Here is a 23,969-nt window from a genome sequence, read left to right as displayed (position 1 = left end):
CACTTTGCCATAAAACTTTATTCTTTCAGATAGCAGATGCCACCCATGGCGCCTGGAAACACAACTTTAGTGACATTGGCAAATGTGCTTCATCAGAGGCTTCCATGTCGTCAAGAGACACACAGCATGCATGACATTATCTAACTCAAAGTTTTATACCCCAGCCCCAACCACCTCATAATTGGCAAACAGATTCATAGAATTTCAACTGGAAATTTCCCTATTACAGCTGCCTTTTTCATTGGCTAGGTGGTTAGTGGGTGCTATTGTTTGGATCTTGACTGTTACAAGGTTAAATTTCTGGTCCTCAGCCAGTTGGTGCCATTAAGGAGGTGGTTGAGACTTTTGGAAGTGGGGACTAATGGGGAGATTTAGGACATTGGGAACATGACTTTGAAGGGTACTGTTGAAACCTACATGCACGCTCACTTTCTCTCCCACCCCATTTCTCTCTCTCTTTCCTTCCTTCACCTTTTTAAAAAGAAAATTTTATTTGTTTTTGTGCGTATGAATGTTTTACTTACATATATTTCTATGTACCACATGTATGCAGCACTCAGAGAGTCCAGAAGAGGGCACTGGATCCCCTGGACCTGGAGTTATTAGTTATAAGCTGCCATGTCAGTGCTGGGAACCAAGACTGGGTCCTCTAAGGGGATCAGTTAGTGCCCTTCCCTGCTAAGCCATCTCTCCAGCTGGGAACCAAACCTGGGTCCTCTAGGGGATCAGTTAGTTAGTGCCCTTCCCTGCTAAGCCATCTCTCCAGCTGGGAACCAAAGCTGAGTCCTCTAGGGGATTAGTTAGTGCCCTTCCCTGCTAAGCCATCTCTCCAGCCATTTCTCAAGTCTCTGTTATGAGTGAGTGGCTATTCACTCTCTAACAAAAGCCCCTATCTAGTATGCACCTCAATCTCCAGAACTGTGAGCCCAAATAAACCATTTATCTTTATAAAAGAATCATCTCAGGTACTCGTTACCATAATGGGAAGTTAACACAGTGGAGAAACGGCTTTCCCATGGAGAGAAGGATTAAATGTCACAGAGATGCTCTGAGATGATCACAGAAGCCAGAGCGTCTGACCCAGCAACCTCTGGGGGAGTCCTTGAGTCAAAAAGTACTTCTGGTCAGGCTGGGATTTACCAAGCTAATGCAACCATCAACAATACTGATGTTCTTCTTACAGAAGAGACAGAATGCTGTGCCCCTGAACCAGGACACTGGGAGTTAAGTAGTCCTCTTGGTTCCTACCAAGTTCTCATGCTCACTCAATGCTGTGACCTCATGCAGGAGCATTTCAGCAAAGCAAGCCTCTGCCTTCTACTTTGGGGTCCAGTGTATCGTCTTTATTAAGTGCAAGATGGGCCAACGCTCCAAAATTCACCAGTCCGCTGTTTCTGCCTTTTGTTTACAGAGCTTGTCTCTGTCCCTCTTAGGAACAGTAACATCATAGCAAGGGAAGCACGAACAGCCAAGCCAGCAACGGGAGGTAGGGCGTGGGGACACTGCTGCCAGATGTCCTCTGCGCGTGCATGACAGCGAAGACTGCGTTTGTGTGGTTGGTAGGCAGCTCCACATTGCAGATCATTCCTTCGCAGCAAGACCTGCACTCCTGTACAAGGAAGGAAAGAGATAAGAGTGAACAGCGGGAAGGAGAAAGCAGCACCAAAAAAGAAAGACAGAAAGACAGATGTCGGAGCTGACAGTCCAGCCTGTGCATTGCTTGGGCCTGTGGGTACCTTCCCCTGCAGCGGTCTGAGTGAAGAGCATCCTGAGAGGCGTCCGCCTGACTCCTGAAGATTCTGTGTCAAACCCAAGCATAAGGGAGGTGAAGAAGGGAAACTCAATTAGCCTGCCCGAGTTACCAAATCTTGACAGGCTTATTAGAAAACTGTGAAACCAAAGTAAAAGTTGGGAACCTTCTAGACTTGTCATTGGTTTTCTTTCTTAGTATTGCTTAGTAATAGTGGCTTGCTATTGTCTGCAACTTCACCTAAGTTCCATTATTATTGCAGAGACAGTTTGAAAAAAAAATCAGGTTCTGATCGCAAGGGCAATGCTGGGATGAAGTCATGACCTCATGAACCAGTCACTCATACAGACTTCCAGGCCAATGAGGCAGCAGAAGAGCATAAGCTCCCCGCACAGCCATCATTGGCTGTCCAGCCAGCTGCCCATCAGATCCACCTGGGGAAATATCGATTTTCCTTTTTAAATCTTGCCGTGTAGCCCAGGCTGCCTTCACACTCACAAGCCTCCTGCCTCAGCCTCCAGAGTACTGCGACGGCAGGTGTGAGCCGTGCTGCCCAGCCTGGAGTATTTTCTTGATGCCCTAGACCTCTATGTGAGGTTCCATATCAGTCAGGCTAGGATGCTCCCGTCCTTGTCCTTGCTGCGCATATGGCCCTTGTGTGAGCAGAGTCAAGAGCCACTGATGTCGGGGTCACTGACTTAACATGCTACACCACATTGTAAAATCTCATGAAACGTGTATTATTTTTGTTTGTTTTGTTTTTGTTTTTCCAGACAGGGTTTCTCTGTATTGTTCTGGAGCCTGTCCTGGAACTCACTCTGTAGCCCAGGCTGGCCTCGAACTCACGGAGATCCTCCTGCCTCTGCCTCCCGGGTACTGGCATTAAAGGCGTGCACCACCAACACCCGCTGAAACATGTATTTTCAAGTCATTTTTTTCCCTCCAAAATTTTAGGATCTCTGCATGTAAGGGTACATTCTTGTTTGAGATGGTAGAATGAGGGCATTAAAGGGTCAATCGATGCAATATGTGTTTAGAATTTATCTTATTCTCTTTGGCTCTTTCTCCTCTGAGCAGAGATGGAGGATGAGACAAAGTTTCAATGGCAAAAGTCATCCCTGTTTTTTCCTTTCTCCCATCAAGTTACCTTGGGTAGGGGGTGTTGGTTTTTAGCCAGGAAAAGATCATGTCATCAAGACTCCAGTGCGCCTTACTTTCAAGGATGAGGTGTTTTTGACCTTCTAGAGCAGGTTTCAGACTACTCATGTAAGTTCTGAAGCCTAGAGTCCGGCTTTGGAGCCTGGAAATTGGCATTCATTCTTAGTAACATTTCATTTTGAAGACAGAATATCTTCAAATGTCTGCTCTCCTCATTGGCACTGTAATGGCATCTTTTGTCAGAGCACAAACAAATCTAACACATTGCTTCTCCTTCTTGGTTCTCCTGTGATGCATAACTTACCACCATCACCATGAAACCTGGGAAAGTAACCACACACACACATACACACATACACACACACACACACAATCTTTACCGTGTGTTCCGAGTCTCGGCTGTGACGGCAGCCAACAAAATGACATTCGTTTTTAGAGGCACATTTTTTAGTGATGGATGTACTTCTCCCATGGCTGGTGAAGTGATGAACTGTCAAACAATACTGTGTGTCTAGAAAAATTTAACAACAAAAAAAGCAATTTTATTTTCCATACTGCAAAAGAGACCCCTAGACTATCATGCCAAAATTTACTGAAATTCAAGATAATCTTTAGGCTTCTAGGGGATAAATTTAATAGCAGTGGAAGCTAGAGTTTGTAGGTGCTATTTCTGCAAAGACATCAGCTCCTAAGTGCGCATGTGTTTTGGAAATGAATATAAATAGGTATCCAGTTACTTTGGCTTTAGCTGAAACTGAGAAAAATGTGCAGTTTTCATCAGTCTTTGTGCTTGCTCACCAAATACGTACATTTTTATGTCCCTGGTCTGCCCTTTTTTCCTCTGAGGCTCATGATCTAGAACTCTAAACTAAGGCAAAACCTGTGAGCACATAAACAGTTGTGTCTGAAATGCGGAGCCTCACTCAACATTCGTTTCTTACAGGCTAAGTGGCTAATGGGCCTCTAGCTACATATCAGGTCACCTCCTCCCTCATCCTGCTTATTCGTATTCTAAGCTCTTCCTCATCAATGCACTCCACTTTTCCTCTCCCCTTCACTTCCTGTTTCCCATTCATGCCTGCTCTGTATAGTCAGCTCATTCCTATATAGTTAGTCTCACTGCTTTAAACACCCATGTTATGACAGCATTCTTCTAAGAAAGTGGTTCATGTGTTATCATGGGATATTCTGTTTTGGTTCTGTGTTTCCTCTGTTGCTACCAAAGACCATGGAAATGCTTCTTAATTTATTCACCATGAATCCCAATAAAAACTGACTCGGGGATAATGGACCAAATTGAGAAGACAGAGTTCTTAGGACTATCACAAATAAGGCCTATTACATCCTTTGAGATCACTGTATTTTTTTTTTAGCAAAAAACATGTACAGTGGTATTTTGATAACTTTAATAATATTTAAAATGGCAAATATATTCATATTGTAGATTGGTAGTCAGTTATGTTCTAACTGTGTTCATTCATCAATCCTTACCATGAGCCTTTGGAAGGCCATAGACCATATTAACATCCTTTTTTGTTTTGTTATTTTGTTTGTTTGTTTTAGACAATATTTCATTATGTAGTCCTGGCTGGTCTGAAGCTCCCTATTTAGACCAGGCTAACCTAGAACTCACACAGAGATGCTCCTGCCTCGGCCTCCTCAGTGGAGTGCTAAAGGTATGCACCAATATCTTATCTACTGTCATACTGATAGGAAGGTTACAGAGGTGTAAGGTAGGATCAAGCAAGGCAAGTTTCAAGGGTTTGTGATCTTAATCAGTACATTTGACTACCACCAGGGATACTCAACATTAAACTGGACAAAAGTAACTGACTTTTGGAGTCTGAAGGAGAGGAAGCCATGGAATGTTTTGGAGAAGGCATTTAAGTGTATATTGCAAACTCAGAAAAATTGGAAGCCCATGGCTACTTGTGTTTATCCAAGCATTGTATACAACACACACTGGGCAGTATCCTCTAATCAGTCAACACAAAATACCATGTTGTCATGTTCTGCTACAGAGAGATCCTCTTTTAAAAACACTGAGGGGCCACAAGTGCAGCTTTATGGAGATAAAGGAAATTTGAGATGACAAAGAACAATAGCTCCAGGCCCACTTGTCCTGGATGAATGGTTGACCATCACTTCCCTAAACAACAGCAAAGGGAAAAGTAAGAAATGACACCTCAGTTATAATTCCAGATGGCTAATGTCTTTGAGACTTGAATAGCAGATGGTCAAAAATGAGCTCTCATGCTGTGCTGGAATGTGAGATCATTCCACACTTCTAAGAGTTGGCTTCTCAGGTGGGCTTGGCAGAGCCAACCAGGCTGTGGTTGCTATTGCTGACACTGATAGGGGAGGGGAAGCTAAGGTCTCCTGTTTTGTTTATCTGCAGCTCAAGAGACATGTTATTAGGGCTGGAAAGATGGCTCAGCCCTTCTTGCTCTTGGGGGGAACTGGGTTCAGTTCCTGGCTGCCATGCGGGAACTAACAAGCATCTATAACTCCATCTGCAGGGGCTCCAATGCCTTCTTCTGTCCTCCTTGGACACCAGACAGACATACAAGCAAAATACTCATACACATGAAGAAGGCAATCCTTAAGAGATACTTAAATGAACAAAGGAGATGATATTCTAAAACCCAAAGCAGATAAAAGGTTTTGGCTTATAAATAGCAAATTGGAGCATTGTGCACGACAGAGTAAACAGACTTGGAGAGTCAATTCAAAGAATAGCACACTCCATAACTGGAAAGTGTACGAGCAGGCAAACTTGAAAACTACTCTAACCCTTCTGTTTGGTGTTCAGGGGAAACTTAAAGCAACTGTTAAATGGTGTTGACCATCTGGAATAAATTAGGAGAGATAGTTATCTAGCAACCTTAAACTAAAACAATTGCTCCACTCTATCTTCTCCTGAGTGGACTTGAAGTCCATTCCATAAGATGAAACTATTAACCGGGCCCAAACCCCATGGCTAGCTAAGTCCTAAGTCCTAAGAGAGAATCTTCTGCTCTTGTTCTGCTAAATGGACATAGCAATAAGCCATCCTTTAAGTTCTTACCTTCATACCTTTATATCATAGATTAAGGCATCTCTCAACCCTCCTCAAAGAATTTTTTTTTCCTACAGGACATAGTGATTAATACAGAGACCCACAACAGGTCAGTGTGTACAGGATAAGAATGTAGACTGCTCAGTGCTATACGGGACAACTGTATCACAGCTGCTACTCTCAAGGCTCAGGAATCATCAAGGAAAGTAAGGCAAAAAAGATTTTAAGAGCTAGAATGAATGAATGTCTGTAGTGAAACAGTATTTACCACACATGACGGGACCATTGCACACATGAACTCAGAAGACTTGCACATAATCAAGCCAAACACAAACCCAGCACAGGCATGGAAGGGGCTCATGAAATTCTACTCCTGGATGAGAAGTTATTGGTAACTGATGGCTGCTCATTTTCTTTAGGATGTGGTCCATTACCCATCCTCACTAAGTGAACTCACTGGGTTTAAAAAAAAAGAGCCCACAAAATTGGGAAGGAATAGTGGTGTATTTGTAGGGGAAGGGGATGAGGGAGAAACTGGAGGGGAGTGTAAAGAGGGTGCTTTGATTAAAATGAATTTTATGCATGTGAAAAATTCTAAATAGGCCAGGCAGTGGTGGTGCATGCCTTTAAGCCCAGCACTTGGGAGGCAGAGGCAGGTGGATCTCTATGAGTTCAAGGCCACCCTGGTTACACAAAGAAACCCCATCTTGGGGAAAAAAATCTAAATAGAAAAAAAAATCTTTTAAAACAACTAAGAAAAGTTTTTGTGGAAGCATGAAAAAATGCACACAATCATACTTTCACATTTAAGAGCAGTCAAAAAAGATTGTAGAGGCAGAGGCAGAGGCAGAGGCAGGCAGATTTCTGAGTTTAAGGCCAGCCTGGTCTATAGACTCAGTTTCAGGACAGCCAAGCTTAAGCAATAAAGGAATCCAATGAAAACTGAAAACTGATGAAGATAAGATGTAATTGAACAAGCGGGCCATGTTCCAGGGCCAGCAAGCAGCAGAATTTGGCAGCTTTGGTCACATGGTTCTGGCTTCAGAGCTAAGGATAGAAGAAAGGGGTTGTGGAACCTTTCTGCATGATTAAGGAAAGACTCTGAGGCCAGGCATGTGTCAGGGGTGTCTCTACAATGGAGACTTAAGAGGCCATTACATGAAGCTGTGAAGGTGAAGTCTGGGTTGCCTTGGAGACCTCAAGATGTTGGAAATGCCAGAGCCATGTGATACCTGCCAAGGAAAGTTGATAACAGGGAATAGAAACAGACAAAGAGAAAGAAGTGTGTTACAGTCAACAGAGATGAGAGCAGTTGGAGGTCTAAAGAGCATTTTGACATCAGACATGGAGATGCAGACTTTGGAGTTTGCCCAGGTGATTTTCAGATTTGCTTTGGTCTAGTATTTCTACACTACACTCCCTTCCCTGTGTTTTGGACCGGTAATCTATATCCTGTGCCATTTTATCTTGGATGTATGTGATCCTGCAGTTTGATTTTGATTTTACAGGAGATTACAGTTAAGAGGCTACATGAATCTCAGAAGAGATTTGAACTTTAAACTTTTAAATGTGAGACTGTTACAGACTACGGGGGACTTTTGAAGTTGGACTGAGTGCATTTTTGCATTATAATAAGGCTTCAAGCTTTCAGGAGTGGAATGCAGTGGTTTAGAAAGAGAATGGCCACCCAAAGGGAGTGGCACTATTAGGAGGTGTGGCCTTGCTGGAGGAAGTGTGTCACTGTGGGGGTAGGCTTTTAGATTTCCTTTGCTCAAGGTACACTCAACATGGAGCATAACTAAACTATGCTACAGTTAAATGTTTTACTTTGCAAGAGTTGCCATGGTCATGGTGTCTCTTCACAACAATAGAAATGAAACCCTGACTAAGAAAGAAGTCACAGGCATGCACACATAACTTAGCAGTGATTCTTGGTAATCTGACAAGTAGGGTTTTGTTTTGTTTTTGTTTTTTGTTTTTGGACGGGGAGTTCCACGGATTTCTTGTATCTGGATAAAATCCGGCAATTCTACTATTATAAATGATATAGTATAGAAAGATTCATAGTAATAGACCAGCAATTTCTAATTCTGGAAATCTGTTCTACTGTCTTTCTTGGGTCATTGCATCTGAAAATCTAACATCAGAGTAGCCCAGTCTCATTATAGCTCTCTCAGTCCCAAACTCCTATGAGCATATTCTGTCTACTTTGCTTCCAACGCTTGTATGAAAACATTCAGTTTCCTCACGACTCTATTTCTACGTCTGGGAGTTCCAGCCCCCACCTTCCAAGCAAACGTGATGACAGTCCCCACTTGATGTATTCCTTGACTTTTGTCTCCAGCTATGCATTCTCCACATAGCAGCCACGACAATGTTGCACATCACAATCAGTATCATGTGTCCGGACCTCCACACTCTATCAGAGAAAGAAACATCTGCAGGTCTGTGAATGTGGGTCTCTCTCAGATGGTTTCTCCATCTCCTGCTGTGCCACAGTGGCCAGCCTGTCACTGAACAGGCCACACCAATTGTTGACTCTGGGAGCCTTTACAATTGACATTTTCCTTCCAGAAACACTAATCCTGCAGATCTCCACCAAGCTTCCTTGTCTTGGCCATTCAAGTCTTTGTTTTAATGTACATTCACAGAAGATTTCCTATGGCTACCTAGTCAAATGCATCCATTCATCTGTCAGCAAGTATTTACTGAGTGCATAGTAGGAGCCAGGTACCAGATTGGGCACTGGAGATGTGTTAGTAATCTAGTAAGGATAATTAGATATTTGTTAGGGGAGTGGATGAGCTTCCCAAGTACCAATGAATCTTGAGAGTAGAGTACAGAAACCTTTCTTTGCTTTAAGCCAATAAGTATGACATTCCTAAGGTATCATCAAGCATCAAACATTTCTGGAATTGTTTGAATGCTTTAGTCAACACTGTGGCTTCTATCATTTAAGAAATGTTTCCTCATGATGCATACAACTGCATGGTGAAGCTGTGTCAGTCACTTCCAGGTTCTCTCAGGATATTCCGTTGTCTGGATAGTCTTTCACAAGACATACAGGACTCCTACAGAATGCCACTGGGCTGCTGGCACATTCATTAATCAATGATATAAGCCATCTCTTCCAGTTAAGGGAAGGACCTAAATAAAGTGAGGACACACAAGAATCCAGAAGAGTCTCCCAAGCTCACATACTCACCCTGTGGACACCATTTGTCTTCTGCCCATCGATTGCAATTGTAATTATCCCCTGCATTTTCACAAGTAAAACACTTGAAGCTATTTGGAAATGGTGTGGCTTTAAAGAAAAGGGAAATAAGGTCACAAAAGATAGAAATTTTCAAACTCAAAAAATAGCACAGAATTAGCCACTTTATTAGATGAAACAAGACATCCTCTTGGGAGTGCCTGTGTCCCAAAAGCTGGATCTACCCATCTGGCTTGTGCTCATTTCATTTGTTCCCTTCTAGTGAGTACTACAATCTTCCATTGTAGAGAAATGAAAATGTTCCACGAGCTACTTTGAAAGATCCATGGTATGATTCTATCCCATTCTATCTTCTGAAATAAGAGGGGTTGAGGGAACAGGCAAGGATGATAGCAGTATTAGAGATTACATAATCTACATCTGCATACACACATATGAATGAGGTAGACAGAGACAGGTTAGATGGAACATCCTGAATAGTGTTGAAAATGCAAAGTGAAGAACAGCAATAACATACATCTCGTGTAGGGTTAGGATACACCCTGGCTGTGTATCGCCAGCACCAGGAAGTCATTTTAAAAGAGAGGAGAAAGGAAAAGAAAAACATGTTCCCCACACCTCCCCCTTTGGATAACTATTTGACTACTTTTAGTGGCACAACTTTTATGCTCCATTAATTATGCATAACAACAGTGAAGACCCAGGTCCCACTCTCTCCCCAATTTCAAACTTTCTGATGAGTTTTCAAATAGTGTTAACGGCCATTTGAAGGAATGGGTATATCATTTATGAAGAAACTTTCCACAGCTGGTAATCTTCTGGTGGAGAAATCAACAAAGATCACTGAACTTCTGCTAAGCCGTGATTAGAGACAGTGCTCCCAAGAGTCTTGTTTGGCTCTTGCATTATTAAAGTAGAAGCCTTGTAAGCCTGTAGCAGGAAGCCAACCCATGGTAAAGAGATGCCTTCCATTATTACACCCTCATCCTGGCAGTGGCTAACCCAGCCATTCTGCAAAGGTATGGTAGATGGAAGGGGGAAGTCAAGCAGACACAGAATGAGAACCACAACTCCTACTTACGGTCAAGAGGGGGCCTCACGTTGTAGAAGTTAATGTTCTTGGCAAATGCCCAGTTTTCTGAGAAGATCAAGATCTGGAGGATGGTGACGGCTAAAATGTGGCAGAGGAGCAGCATTCTGGTCTCCCGGATGGGGCAGGTCCAATTGGTATGTCTGCCACAAAAGCACAGATTGGGTCAGTTGTTCCTTATACATCAATGGGGGTTGTATTCTGCTTCTGCTTAGAAAGCTCAATTATTCAGCCTGCCGAAAAGGGTCAGTACCACAAGTACCATTCGGTACTTCTACTGGCCTGCTGAATTTCAACAGAACACCCAGTGAACGCCCTGCCCAGGAACACAAACATCTGCCCTGATCTGGCTATACCAGGTTCCTTCTGTGTCTGGGGCTAGCTAGTTGATGCTGTGCTGAATCATGCATTTTTTTCCAATCAAGCCTGGCTCCTGGTTTATTCATCTGGAGTCACTAAACCACTTATTTCTGAAACCCTTTCTCCGAGTAAACAGAGACACTATCAATTTGGCAACTCCATCAAGTCCTGGGAGGAACCATGGAAGTAAAGTCGGTCGGGTAAATACTGAGTAAAGCTCAATAAATCTGAACCCAAATCTGTGCTGATCCCAGAGCTCACAGGTGCCGAGATGAGAAGGAAGCATCACGTGAGGTGCCAGCTCCACCGACACCTGTCACACTGGGTGCAAGGACAAACCACCAGGATGCTCCAGAGGAAACAGTCAATAATGCCCCCGGTCCTCAAACATTACTGACTGTGTTCCTAACTTTGAGCAGATGGGACTGAAGCTCAATGGAATTACAGTTAGGCACACAGCACTGAGTAAAGGACCTGGCATTTCGGGCCCCCATAGAACCCCGCAGGTTCTACCCTGGGAAGCCAGCCTGGGCAAACAGTTAAGTGCGCAGTCTCATCACTGATGGGTTGTCTGGCCAGGGAAAGGTGAGTGGTGGCTGCAGAAGACAACATACAACTTGGAGTCCAAAGGTTCAGGTGCTGGTTCTTCTATTTATTAGCTTCTTGACGTTGGGCGACCTCTTTAAACTCTATTAACCTCAATTTCCCCATCTGTAAAATGGCTTAATAATACCCACACTACCCACACATTTGGATAATTGTGAGCATCAAATACAGGTTCAGATAGGATCACATAGCTTTGAATAAAACACACATAATAAGAGTTCTGTGGAAATGCTGGAGTTCAATAGAATAGGCCAGACTCATTTTCTTCTTGCTGAATTAACTGATCTCAGTGGCTCAGGGAAATTTTCAAAGAAAAATTGGTTTGATATTCATATACACACACACATGGTTCTTTACATTAACTCCTTTTGAATCCACAGTAATAGTGTGTGGATTTCATGAATTTTCTTCTTCTCTTGTAATTTTCACACACAAGTACCACATAAGCAGGGGTACTGAACTGACTATCACATAAAGCCTTCCCTTCCTACAGAGGACCTTTGTGAAAGCAAGACCAAGTCACTAGGTGTGTAGTCAGTGAAAGAAAGCATACTGGTGTGGAATTTCTAAGAATACAATGGGGCTAAGCTTTATAGATTTTGTTTTATTTACATCAGCATATAGACCCAAAAATGTTAAATATATTTTCTAGTTCATTTTAGGAACCAAGATTGAAATTTTAGTAGTCATGCTTCCACATTTCATTCCTGTGGTCTTCCCGAAGACACAGACATTATCAAGTCAACTGGTTATGCGTAAAAACTATGCTGCTTTTCCTACTCACACATCTAAATTGGTCCAACCCAAAGTTACCACGAATCTGTAGCCAAAGGATGGAACCCAATATCCCAAGAGAGACTGCCCCCAAACCTCAGAATGACTGTGCTCAAACAGCTATCCACATTGCTTGTATAATAAGGGCAAGACTCGAAAGAACATGGATTTTGGACTCACATTGTCTGCACTTGGATCCCCTTTCATCACTAAGCTGCTATGGGACCTTAGAAAGGTTGCTGAAGCTTCCCAGTTCCAGCTTCCCTCTGTAAAACAATCATAACAATAGCAGTTTTGAAGTGGGGTTTCCATGACTTCATGCCTATAAGACTGAAGCTGAGCATTAAGCCACAGTTCAATTAAATCTTTCTATTGGCTGGTAAAGAGCATTGGCTCAAATACCTGTTTTTAGACCCAACTCCCGTGATGCTTAGTTCAAACGCATTAACTTCTCTAGAGCACAGTTTTTGTGCCTGTGAAATGGGAGTAGTAATGTTATCTTGTAGAGCTATGGGAATATAAATGGCTAAAGCACATACAATATTTGAATTATTTAGTTAGTTATATACCTGTGTTTTGACTAATTCTTGTAAGCATATTACAGATCAAAATCTCTGGTTTTCCTAAAGTAACTTCCCTTTGAAACCAAAGCTTATTCATTCATTCAACATGACATTATTTACAGCTCCTATGGCTCATTCAGTGTTATTATTGACTTCCCACCAATGCCTTTTCCTCTCACAAAAACCGCACTTTAGAGGGAAAAGGCAACACAAAGGGGGGGCGGCGTAAGTTGAGACAGTAATAAATGCCATGAAGTTAAAGCAATAAGGCAATAACTTGGTAGGAAGGGGGAGCTGTAAAAATATGACAGTCTGTACACACCTCTCTGAGTAAGTGACATATGAGCAGATGATGAATTAAATGAAGAGACGAAACAAGAGCTAAATGAAAAAAGCAATCCCTCTTATGGAGGGAACTGCAGAGAACAGGTTTGGGCAGATGGCTCAGTGGATAAGAGCCCTTTCTGCATAAACATGAGGGTGTGGGTTCAGATCCATATAGAAAGACAGGTACACCACAGATGTAACAGGTCTACCCATGCATGCCTAGAACCCCAGTGCTGTGTAAGTGGAGAAATGATTGATGGTGCTTGCTAGCTGTCGGTCTGGCTCCTGGTCTCCCACTGAACAAGCAATGGAGTAAAGAGTGATAAGAGCAGGATATCTAATTTCCTCCTCTAGCCTCTGCATCTACACACTGGAAAAGCATCCATGCACACACTCCACACACATCTGTACACACACACACACACACACACACACACACACACACAGTGAAAAGGATAGCATCAAGTGTGCCTGTAGCACACAGTGTACTGGTTTGCAGGGATAGACAGTCAGGTAGTGGACAAAACTACTTCTCATAAGCATGTACTGTAAAGATTTGGATCCAGGAAAATGGAGAACTTGAGGGGGAAAAAAAGCCACAAATGTCTTGTGTCTGTAGAGACATTGGTCTCAAATCCCTAGCTTTGTTTGTTGTTCCCAGAATAAAAGGGATGCACGTGATGGCGAAGGCAGTGGAGGACGGAATTCAGAGCCACCAAAGGGTCCTCTGAAGAGTGCACACTACTGAGTGGATACATTGAGATGACTCAGTCAGTAAAGTGCTTGATGAGTGTGATCTCTAGCATCCATGTAAGAAGCCAGGCAAAGCAGTGTGTGTCTATAATTTCAGCACGGGAAGGTGGAAACAAGGAGATCCCTGGAGCTAACTGGTCGGTCATCCTAGCCAATCAGTGACGTCCAGGTTCAATAAAAGACACTATGATAAGTAAGTACAGTAGAAAGTAACCTTGACTTCTGACCTTCATAAGCACAAGCATACCTGTACACATGTTCGTATACCCCCCCCCACACACACAAATCTAAGTGTAAGGCTTGCTTTTTGGATTCTCCATGCTCTAAAACAGAAACTGGGTCATTACCATTGTGCGGCTGGGTAAACTGAGGCTCACAGTCATACTGCCACTGACATAGTAGCCCTGCAAAATTTTTCACATTGTACTGTCTGACTATTACCAAAATGCAAAACAAAGACAGTTTGAGTTCCATGTCTACACAGCCTGTCAAATGAGGAATGAACTAACTAAAAGTGCTTCTAGTTTCTGGACAGGCTTTATAATGTGCTACCGTACACTGTCCCCTGAGCAATACCTAGCTCTATCTTCTTCGATATACAGGTTTGTGCTGCTACGACTGTTTTATTTCTTACAAGCAGAGGATATTAGGGTAATGAACAGGGAAATGGTTAAGTAGAGTGTCCTAGAGTCACTCTACACTGAGAAGCACCGCACAGAACTAAAACACGTCTGGAGAGACTTTGCTGAGCAGACACTCCCCTCTGTCATAGGCAAGGTCACAGGAGAGCTTGTCTTTTGTTCCATGAAGGGTGTGGAATCTACAGTATGTGCTTGAGCAAACCAGGCTATTTAGTCCATGGACATCACTCAGACGACTGTTACTTCATCATGTAGGATGAGGAGTAAGCCGTGAAGGTTCCCAAGGTAATTGGTATCTCTGTGTATCTTCATCTGTCTGGGTGGAGTTGAGAGGGTTCTGAGACACACATAATGGTCAAATATTGCTGTCTACTGCTTTATAACACAGCTGTCAATGATTTGGCTTCCTGTGAGGATGTTTTAGTCTGGCACTGAGACAAAAGTTTCACTGTATACCATGGATGTGTGTCTACAGCCCGCACACTCAATGGAAGCTCAAAATGTCTTTCTCCAACAGATCTTACTGCTTTGGTTTGTGTTTCCCAGAGACAGGCTTGGACAGAGACACCATGTGTGTGGTGCTGGCCTCCCCTGTGCTTTGAGTCCCTTCTCTTGCTCCAGATTGCAAACAGCTTCTTTGCCAGGACAGAGACTTCTTCCAGGCATATTTGGAGAGATACAGGAAGCAACTCTCAGGTCTTCCGGAGAATGGCAGGTAGCCAGATTTTAAGTTAAGGAACCCCCACTCCGGAGACTGGCCCATACCTGCCCAGAATAAAAGACTTGATTCACGGGAGGACATGTGGTTCAGAAGGAGAACAACTTCCCAGGCCCCAGTCCTCCTAATCATGCAGTCGATACTTCCACAGAGCTGGTGGGGACCCCAAGAAGCATCATATCGCTGACATCTTTTGAGGCAGTAAAAGGATCTACATTTTTAAAAATATTCCCCAGATGTATGCCCAGCACACACCACATACTCACTAAATACGTTTCAGGACAGAACCAACATCGATTTATCTATGACCTAGATGGAGCTCCATTCAGGGTGAGTAAAACAAAGTTATGTACAGTAAACAATCTGCAGGGTATCCAAAGCTGCTAAATGACGGACTCCTAAAGTCCGGCAGCGAACACTGCATTTCTTACACGATTCCTAAATATGAGTCAGCTAGCACAAAAGCGCCTTCAGCTGCTAATGAAATGCACGAAGAGGGATAATTGAAGGGAAGCAGCCTTTCATGAAGGAAGCAGTCCAGCCAGCCCATCAAGGCTCAAATTCGCACCTCCCTGCAAGCATGCAGGCGCACTAATGGCAATCTTAATAAGCCTGGCTTCGCTTTAAAAAAAAAAAGTGGAAACTCAGAGTGAGTGCTGACATCTTACTGGGAAAGAATGGAGTAGGTGAAACTCTTCCTGAAAGGGGGAATGTGCCAGAAGAAAATGTCACTGTCCACAGCTAGAGTGGGGTTACCAGTTGCTTCTGGCTGGGAAACTCAGCTGGTGAAGAGAAATGCTCAGGGTCCTGTTCGGTTTTGGAAGCATGCCAGGGGGTGTCCAGTCTACCTGCCTCCTTGCAGAGGAGCTAAAGGTTACCATGCTGAGCCCTCCAGGGCTTGGGAGCCGGTTCCCAGGGCTGTGGTTTCTACCTTTTGGGGGTGGTTTTTCCTCTGTGGGACAGTATTTGTAGAGGTCTTCAGGTTCTCCACATCTTGAGAGGTCATAATTTGAAGTCACATCCTTACAGCAAGATTCTGCTGTGTACTTAGCTTAAGGCAGTAAACAAGAAGGAGCGAACCCTTGAGTTCCCATAAACTACTGGTACATAAAGGCAGTATGAGCCGCTGAGGATATGGCTGACAATATTCCTTGAGGGAAATAAAGAAAAATGCCTTAGCTTCAAAAGACCACAGATTAAAATTCCAGATCTACAGTTACTAATCAGACAACCACAGAGCTATGAAGTATAGTCCCCACTGGCGATAAGGATAGTGGGGCTCCGAGTTGTGCTGGTAACTTAGGTTGTGGTATGACTTCAGACGGACTATTAACATTTAAAATACCCTTTATTTAACCTCAAGAATCTTAAGCACCAAAATTCACCCTCTACTCCCTACCTCCCCTTCCTATACACATCATACCAGACTAAAGATCAGATCAAAAGATATAATTGTGCAAACATTCCATATTAGCTGGGACAAGTGGGATAATGTTGGGGTGTGTGAGCTAATTTCTTAGGATTCAGAAATTCTTCCAACTGTAACCAAGCGGGAGGTGCAAAGCTGTGCATCAACACTCCTTCTCTTCTAATAACATACGATATTGTTATTAGATGGAGGGATATTAATGAAGAATTCCACTTGTGCATAAAGACTCATAATGTAATGCGGTATTTCCATAAGATTCTACATTCTCATTATAACGCTTAATAAAAAATACAAACAGCCGGGCAGTGATGGTGCACACCTTTAATCCCAGCACTCAGGAGGTGGGGCAGATCTCTCTGAGTTTGAGACCAGCATGGTCTATAGAGTGAGTTGCAGGACAGCCAGGGCTACACAGAGAAACCCTGTCTTGAAAAACTAAACAACAACAACAAAAATACAAACAGAAAAATTCTCATTGAACAAAGGATAACCTCATAAGTGACACCTCATTTCCAAGCATAAAGGTGAGCTTTTTGTGATGTAATTCATTATCTGTTGCATGTGTAACCAGGTCAATGATAATGACTAAAACAGTGCTATGTTAAAATACACTAGTGAGCTCTCCAGAGATCTACAAGGATAACACCAACTGGCAAACTAAGCAATAGTGGAGAGACTACATTAAATGCCTCCCCACTTGATGATGGGGTTGATGACTACCCTATATGCCATCCTAGAACCTTCATCCAGAGACTGATGGAAGCAGAGACAGATACTCACAGCTAAACACTGAACTGAACTCCTGGAACCTAGTGACAGAGATTGAGGAGTAATGAGCAAAGGGGTCAAGACCATGATGATGAAACCCACAAAGACAGCTGACCGGATAAGGGGGAGCTCTTGAATCCCAGACTGATGGCTGAGAGGCCAACAGGGGACTGATCCAGACTCCATGAATGTAGTGCCAGGGAGGAGGCCAAAGAAATCACTGGGGCCTTGGGTAGCAGATCAGTGTTTACCATGGTTTATGAATGAGCTTTGGGAGCCCATTCCAAATAGAGGGATGCTCTCTCAGCCTGGACACATGGGGAAGGGCCTAGGTCCTACCCAGGATGAAATGATAGACTTTAGAGATCCTCCCATGGAGGGCCTTACCCTCCCTGGGGAATGATGTGGGGATTGAGTGGGGAGCTAGGGGACTGGTAGAGGGACAAGGCAGGAGGGGTAGGAAAGGGAGGTGGGATTGACATGTGAAGCATTCATGTTTCTAATTTAAATAAAAACATATATTGAGGAAAAATAAAAAGAACCTTCAGAGACAAAAAAGATTTCATTATTCAAATCAATTTAAATCTAATTGTGAGGTAATACAGGGCCAGTAAGAATGAAACTTAGACTTTTCCTAAGTTTTAGGGAAATGCTACAATATGCCTTCAGGGTTGTAGCTTTTCAACTGCAGTTTTGTCAAAGACATGATTTTATGCCCTTTCAGAAGGCTTTCATACTGGAAGAGGACAATGGTTAAAAAACGAGGCACACGGACAAGATTTAAAAGCTTATGGTTAATAATGACAAGGAGGTTTCCTTTAACAGATCCAGAATGACTTGTCAGGTTTCACTTACAGATAAATGGTAGGACGCTCCATTAGTCAGCATTGCCACAGCAACAAGCATCCGAAATAACCAACTTAGAGAGAAACACGTTTACTGTGACTCGAACGAGAGCTTCATCCCTTGGCTTGATGTCTGCAGCATGTGGAGGCAGCACAGTATGGCTAGGGTGCACAGCAGACCTCAACTGCTCACCTCATGGCCAGAAAGAAGAGAGAAAGAAAGAATGAGGGGCTGGGGCCCCACTCTCTCCTCTGAGAGCAACCCCTCCCCCCATGACCTAAAGACCTTCCAATAGGTCCTGTCCTCCTCTTCTTTGTCTTTCTTTGTGTTGTTTTGAGACAGTAACTCTATGTAGATGCAGCTGGCTTCAGACTCATGCCTCTGCCTCTGGAAGTGCTGGGATTAAAGGTGTGTGCCACCACACCCAGTTAGGACCTACCCCTTACAAGTTCTGCTCATCCCAACAGCAGTGGCCTGGGGACCAAGACTTTCACACAGGCCATTGAAGGACAGTTTTGATCTGATCTGTAGCAGAATCTAATGTAAATATGTTGACTGAATTTGAGATTTTCCTTCACACAGGTGGAATAGATAGTTCTTAGCAGTTCACTTCCATAAATGCTTCTTAGGAGGCTTATGTCAAATCATTTACATATTAATGCCTTTTGCATACTGAATAAAAGCCTATGTTGGATGGCAGGATAGAAAAGAGCCCATAAATGGTGATTTCCTTCCATGAACAGTATTCTCTCTCTGTTGTGTTACCATTTGTTCTGTGTTTCTTAGGAGCTGAAGGAGACACAGTAGAACATGTAACTCATCACTCTGTCACAAAAGGCATTTTTTCCCCAATGTTTAAATCAATGTGTCTTGTGACTTACTATGGGAGAGCAAACTGTCTGATGTAGGATCACGCCTAAGATCTGATTTGATGAGCTCCAGATGCAGCTGTCATTTGACCGTTTGTTTTAAAAACAAAAAAGCCAACAGCCTGGTTTGGTGGTCGCTTTTAATCTTACCATTTAGAAGCAGAAACAGGCGAGTCTCTTTAAATTCCAGGCCAGCCTGGTCTACAAAGTGAGTTCAAGGTCAGTCAGGGCTATGTAGTGAGACCCATATATATATATATATATATTTTTATATATATATATATATTTAAAGGCCTAAGGCATAATACTGGAAGGTAATCCTGCTGTCATTCTTTTGTTCTCAGGTAGGCAAATACAAGAGTTTTTCTTCCCTTCTTCATGGAAGAGGCGTGTCTTTTTCAAAAGATCTTATTTATTTTATTTATCAGAGTGGTCTATCAGCATATATATCTTTATTCCAGAAGAGGGTATAGGATCCTACTGTAGATGGTTGTAAGCTACCATGTGGTTGCTAGGAATTGAACTCACATCCTCTGGAAGAGCGGTCAGTGCTCTTAACCACTGAGCCATCTCTCCAGCCTGAAGAAGCATGTCTTTAAACTTGAGGGAAAGACCTAACAGTACAGAAAGAAGTCTTACAGGAGCTGCAGATACACAGGTCGCAGCATGCTGTAACTGAGCACCTTTTGCAGAACTGCACGGATTCAAACGGAACAGAAACATGGGGTGTGCAGGGAACACATGGCCTTTATGGTCCACACCGGTGCTTATTTTATTGAACTCATTTCCTTTAATAACCAATCAAAACTCTCCTAATGGAATCCCAAGCTGAAATGCCTGACAGCTGGCTAAGGATCCATTACTCTCCATTTGTTGAGTAGTGTGTGCTGCCAAGAGCGAGAGTGAGCATTCTCAGCCATTCCCTGTGTTTGCTTTATCTCAGATGACATAGAAATGAGCATAAAAGCAATGTGTTCACACACGTGCATTTCTTATTTTAGTTCTTCTGAACGTACTCCAACATGACAGAATGCATTAAAGGAGAAATCATAGGTAATAAGTTCATTTGAACCCATATTTGTAGATGTATATATGGATACTCAAAAGCATGTGTGTGTGTGCATGTGTGTGCGAATGTATACATGTGTTTTATGAATGACTCGATTGCTTAAGCCAAGCTGTGAAACCAGATCTACAATTCTGTTTAGCAGACTGAATCACCCGTTATCCTAGTTTGCTTTTCTGTGGCTGTGCTAAGCACTATGAGCCCAAACAACTTGGGGAAGAAAGGGATCTTAACATCTTCCACCTCCAGATGACAGTCCATCATTGAGGGAAGCCATGGCAGGCACTCAAACGAGACAGGATCTAGAGGCAGGAACTGAGGAACGCTTCTTACTGGCTTGTTCCTTATGGCTTGCTCAGTCAGTTTTTTAAAATGCCACCCCGTATCACCTACCCAGGGGTGGCACCACTCATAGTGGGACCTCGCATATCAATTTTTAATACAGAAAATGCCCCATAGGCTACAGGCCAACCTGAAGAGCAATTTTTTTGTGTCAGTTGAGGCTCCCTTTCCCTAGATGACTCTGGCTTGTGTCAAGTTGACAAAATATGTAACCAGTGCACTAATAATCTCACAGTTACAGCACCCACAGTTGCCCATGGGGTGAACCCAACTGCTACTACACATTGTCCTGTTTTCTTTACTGTACTGGGGTTTTATGTCACTGGTCATTGTTTATGAAGTCCCAACTAGCTCAATTTTATTCTCAATTCTCCATCTAAAAACAAACTGTGCAAGCAAACAACAAGCCTGCAGATATCATTCTGAAATGGAAGGGCATTTAAAAACCACAATAAACGGCACACTATGGCAAAAGAAGATTATGCTGACGTTTGCATAGTCATAAAACCTAGAACAGATTACTCAAAGAACTCTCTGGAAGCTGACAAGCTTATAAAAAGCAGTCCTAAGGAAAAAATTCTGTATCTTGCATATATAGCGAAGTTACAGTGTGTCACTTACACTATAAATCGCCACTATTACCAATTGGAGCAGAAGGAACTGTGCATATATAAAGATATATATGTGCATAATATTGTATTCCCAGAGGAAACTGAAAAATTACGTGCATTAAATAGCGTTTTAATTGCAACATGAAAAACGATATTCAATAGCTGGTAACGTGGTTCACAGTTCCACAAGGATAAAGTCAAGTGAAGACGCTGCCTGGTATAATGGGGGAAAAATGGCCTTTGGAGGCACCAGGCCTGAGCAGAAATTTTGACTGTCACCCCTATTACCTCTCAATTGTTATGAGACTCAGTTTCTCCATCAGTAAAATAGAAATATCATATATGATTTTTGCAGAGTTCAGAGATTAAAGGAAAATGAAAACTAAAATGTTGTCACCTTGTCAACTTACCAATTACACAGCCCCAAAGAAGCAGAAGCCAGCCAAACCACCTAAAAGGAGCTTAAGCCATCTGAGCTACCTGGAAAGGACACTTTCCAACCAGATGAGCCACCTGAAGACTGTGTAGTGTGCTCCAGATTCCCAGCTTTTGTGAGCTGTCATCCATGCTGGGTCAGGCTTTGGTGATGCAGCTGTCTCTGAGTCATTTCTGTATCTATAAGTAATTCCTCACCATATTCTTGTAAGTAACCACAACAAAACTCATTGGTTTACCAAGTCGGAATTTAATAGTATCTGTACTTGGTTCTGATGTGGGTTCCCTAACTGGGGTGAGTAGACATGTGTATTGCATCTCTCCAGGAAAAGTCTTGACACACATCAAAGACATACGAGTTCTTACAGAATTTGCCTTATGAAGCCATAAGCTCTCTCATATGCATGTCACATATGCATGTCATAAATGCATGTCACAGCTCCCATCCTGCTTGGAAGGTCTAGGTCAAACGTTTCTCATTCATGAAACTTTTATATCTGCTCTAGCCTGTAGCATCATTTCTAGCTAAGAAAATCATGAAGCTTGTTTGTAAGATACAGGCTGACCTTCTGGGGGGGCTTTGGAGATGGCTTAGTGGGTAAATTCTTTGCTGGGCAAGCACAAGGACCCACGTTCAGATCCTCAGCACTTAGGTAAAAGCTGGAGCAGCAGTGGTGTACATCTCTAGCCATGGATTGGTGGAGGTTGCTAGACAATCAGCCTATTCAAATCAGTGAGATCCAGGTTCAATGAGAGACCTTGTCTCAAAAACTACGATGAAGAGAGACTAAGGAAGACATCTGACCACACATGCATTAATCCCCGTGTGTGTGCACCTAAACACACACACACACACACACACACACACACACACACACACACACACACACACACACACAAAACTGTACCACTATTCTTCTTCAGAACTGGGAGGAACAAGTTCCAATCCTTGCTTGGAAATTGACACTTAAAGTCTCTACAAGATTTATAAACATCACAGGCAAGGCACCATCAGTTAAACAGAATTTTCATTTCCATTGTGATAATTTATCTAAGTGAACAGGCTTTCACTCAACCAGCTTCTCATTTGGAGGCTGTGAGATCTCTAGTCTCAGCAACTAAAGCTTATATGGTTCAAGGCACACATTCCCTTAAATACACTGTGGCAACATGATCTCCCCAAGCTGGTCAGTCTCAGTCTATTGAAGAGAGAATTACTTCATTTACTTTTTCTTCAAAACCCATCACCCTCCATCTCTCTCCACCCCATCTGTGCTGGGAAGGCACAGAGTTTTTTTCCCTAATAGCCCAGGCTTGATTTGGTCAACAGAAAGTGCTCACAGATAGCAAAGTAGTTGGAAAGCCTGGCTGGGGATGGACTCCTGAGACTACTTCCCTTGTGCTACTATGTCCATTACAGCCAACCAGGGGGCATGCCATACCTAGAACTTCTTAAACACTGGCAACCATTTCCCCTTATTCTTTAGGCCTGCGTTATGATGCAAATGATTCTTCCCTGCTGCTAACTCTACAGTCTGGTACTATCTGCTGAGGGCTTCCTGGGCCATTGTGAATTGTCCCTGGTTAACTTTCTGAAATAACACCAGTTGATTATGTCATCTGGTTCCTGCCAGAACTCCGACTGAATCTTGAATCCAGTCTCTAAACATCAGGAAGAGACCCGCTCTGGACAACACTGTTCTTTGTTGTAGCAAAGCAATCACAGGAAAAGCTGTAGTGCACAGAAGTCTCGTTACCAGTAATTGTGGAAGAACTGCGTGCATTCTCTCAAGTTATAAGGAGCCAACAACGAGGCAGTGCAGCAAATCAATCAGTAAGGAAATGAAAACACCACCGAGTTCTGTATCAGAAGATAAATGTAGCTGAATATTTTATAACCTCATTCAAATATTACAACCTCAACAAAATGTAGTGATTCCTAACCCGACGATCATGAAGTCTATCATGGAATAAGCAGAGAGGTGAGCAACATCAGACAAAAGACCACAGGAAAATGAACACAGACAGCTATTAACACAGCAGTGAAGCTCAGGAAGCCACGTATGTCCAGAGGTGCTCCCTCTCATTACATTACACATGCACAGATATGTGTATGTACTTCCAGCTCAGTTTGTTTCCATGTGTATATGTGCTTACACATATCTACATGGAAACAAGTCTATCTGAATGCATTGTAATTAACTGAATTGTGTTATGCCCCATAGCTTCCTTCCTAAGATATTCTATTTCATAAAATAACACTGGATTCTCAATTGACATTGGGTTTCTGTCTTAAATTAATAACTTTTCTTCCAGCTGGGTAGTGGTGGTCCACGTCTTAATCCCAGCACTCTGGAAGCAGAGGTGGGAGGATCTCTGTGAGTTCGAGGCCAGCCTGGTCTACAGAGTGAGTTCCAGGAAAGGCTCCAAAGCTACACAGAGAAACCCTGTCTTGAATGAGAGAGAGAGAGAGAGAGAGAGAGAGAGAGAGAGAGAGAGAGAGAGAGAGGGAGGGAGGGAGGGAGGGAGGGAGGGAGGGAGGGAGGGAGGGAGGGAGGGAGGGAGGGAGGGAGGAAGGAAGGAAGGAAGGA

At 43.0% G+C, this 23,969-nt stretch overlaps 1 protein-coding gene across 15 annotated transcripts in view; it reads right to left on the bottom strand.

Annotated features, from left to right (window-relative positions):
- Window positions 1-23,969, bottom strand: part of Lypd6b (LY6/PLAUR domain containing 6B) — a 169,329-nt gene continuing 145,360 nt past the window's right edge. For 10 of the 15 annotated variants that reach the window (XM_040745318.1, XM_040745319.1, XM_040745320.1 and 7 more), the window contains 5 exons: window positions 18,065-18,247; window positions 10,262-10,413; window positions 9,172-9,270; window positions 3,289-3,419; window positions 1-1,609 (listed from right to left, as the gene is read on the bottom strand). In XM_040745318.1, the coding sequence (XP_040601252.1) occupies window positions 1,445-1,609; window positions 3,289-3,419; window positions 9,172-9,270; window positions 10,262-10,413; window positions 18,065-18,087 (570 nt within the window). In that variant the 5' untranslated portion in view covers window positions 18,088-18,247 and the 3' untranslated portion in view covers window positions 1-1,444. Of the gene's footprint in view, window positions 1,610-3,288; window positions 3,420-9,171; window positions 9,271-10,261; window positions 10,414-12,190; window positions 12,277-15,943; window positions 16,163-18,064; window positions 18,248-23,969 lie in introns of all 15 variants that reach the window. The other 5 variants (XM_040745329.1, XM_040745327.1, XM_040745324.1 and 2 more) reach the window with 5 other exon arrangements.

This window comes from Mesocricetus auratus, unplaced genomic scaffold (genome assembly GCF_017639785.1).
Source record: "Mesocricetus auratus isolate SY011 unplaced genomic scaffold, BCM_Maur_2.0 Super-Scaffold_100004, whole genome shotgun sequence".
NCBI classification, from domain to species: domain Eukaryota; kingdom Metazoa; phylum Chordata; class Mammalia; order Rodentia; family Cricetidae; genus Mesocricetus; species Mesocricetus auratus.
Note: the sequence above shows the minus strand (reverse complement) of the source record. Positions and strands in the feature narration are given on the sequence as shown.